General features: G+C 43.2%; 1 gene segment (V, D, J or C); it reads left to right on the top strand.

Moving 5' to 3' along the window:
* Positions 1 to 316: 316 nt before the first annotated feature.
* LOC121955634 lies at positions 317 to 1,110 on the top strand. The segment is given in 2 exon segments: positions 317 to 551; positions 659 to 1,110. Coding segments are annotated over 2 exon segments (426 nt in total).

Consider the following 1,110-nt stretch of genomic DNA (forward strand, 5'->3'; position numbering starts at 1 on the left):
ACACCAATTAAAACAGAATATGAAGCATACAGAAACAGTAGTGCAAATGGGAAAATAGCAGAAAATAAACTCTATAAATGATACAAGAAAGCAAAGCCTACAAAATAAAATTTTAAAAAAAAATCAAAAATTGTGATGCAGATCTATGTTAAATGTCTCTGTGGCACAGAGAACAAAAAAACTTCCTTTAATATGACAAGAAAGACAAAAATCAAACATTTAGAAGCAAAACTGGGCAAGAGGCCCATGTTGTTTCTAATTGGTTCCTGCAAATTTCTAATCAGTATTGACAGATTCACTGATAAACAGGCCTCATCAGAGTAATCCAAGTCCCTGTTGGAGTCAGTCAGAGCATTTCCATAGAGAGCCACTTTGCATCAGCAGCTCCATGCTCCAGTGCTCTGGGAGAGTTTATAGTCCTGAGAGTTGAACTCTGGATGACTGACAGCTGTCCTTCATGACAACAGAAGACACAGAAATGGTCCTCATCAAAAAAACAATGACTTTGACCTGCGTCCTCATCTGGACTCTCCTCTGCTGCTGCTTCACAGGTAAAGTCCAGAGAATCAAACTCCTCTCCTCTATGAACATCCGTCCGTCTGAAATGAAGCCGACAAAACCATGACGCTGCTTTATGTTTCTGTCTCTGTGTCCTCAGAGTCCAGAGGTCAGGTCACAGTGACTCAGCGTGGAGCAGTGAGATCTGCTGTGGGAGGCTCCGTCCCCATCACATGTAGGACCAGTCAGGATGTTCATGTGTGGAGCAACAACCATCTTTTAGCCTGGTACCAACAGAGAGACGGAGAAAAACCTAAACTGCTCATTTACGATGCCAGCACTCGAGCATCAGGGATCCCAGATCGTTTTACAGGCAGAGGATCAAACTCTGACTTCACTCTGACCATCAGTGGAGTTCAGACTGAAGATGCAGCAGTTTATTACTGTCAGAGTGAACATTATATCAACAGTCAGCATGTGTTCACACAGTGAAAAAGCGTCGTACAAAAACCTCCCTCAGTCAGACTGAACAGAAACTGAAGTGACAGCTGCAGCTGGAAGCTACTGCAGAGAGTGATACACTTCACTGACACACACACACACACACACACA

Source organism: Plectropomus leopardus, chromosome 16 (genome assembly GCF_008729295.1).
Source record: "Plectropomus leopardus isolate mb chromosome 16, YSFRI_Pleo_2.0, whole genome shotgun sequence".
NCBI lineage: Eukaryota > Metazoa > Chordata > Actinopteri > Perciformes > Serranidae > Plectropomus > Plectropomus leopardus.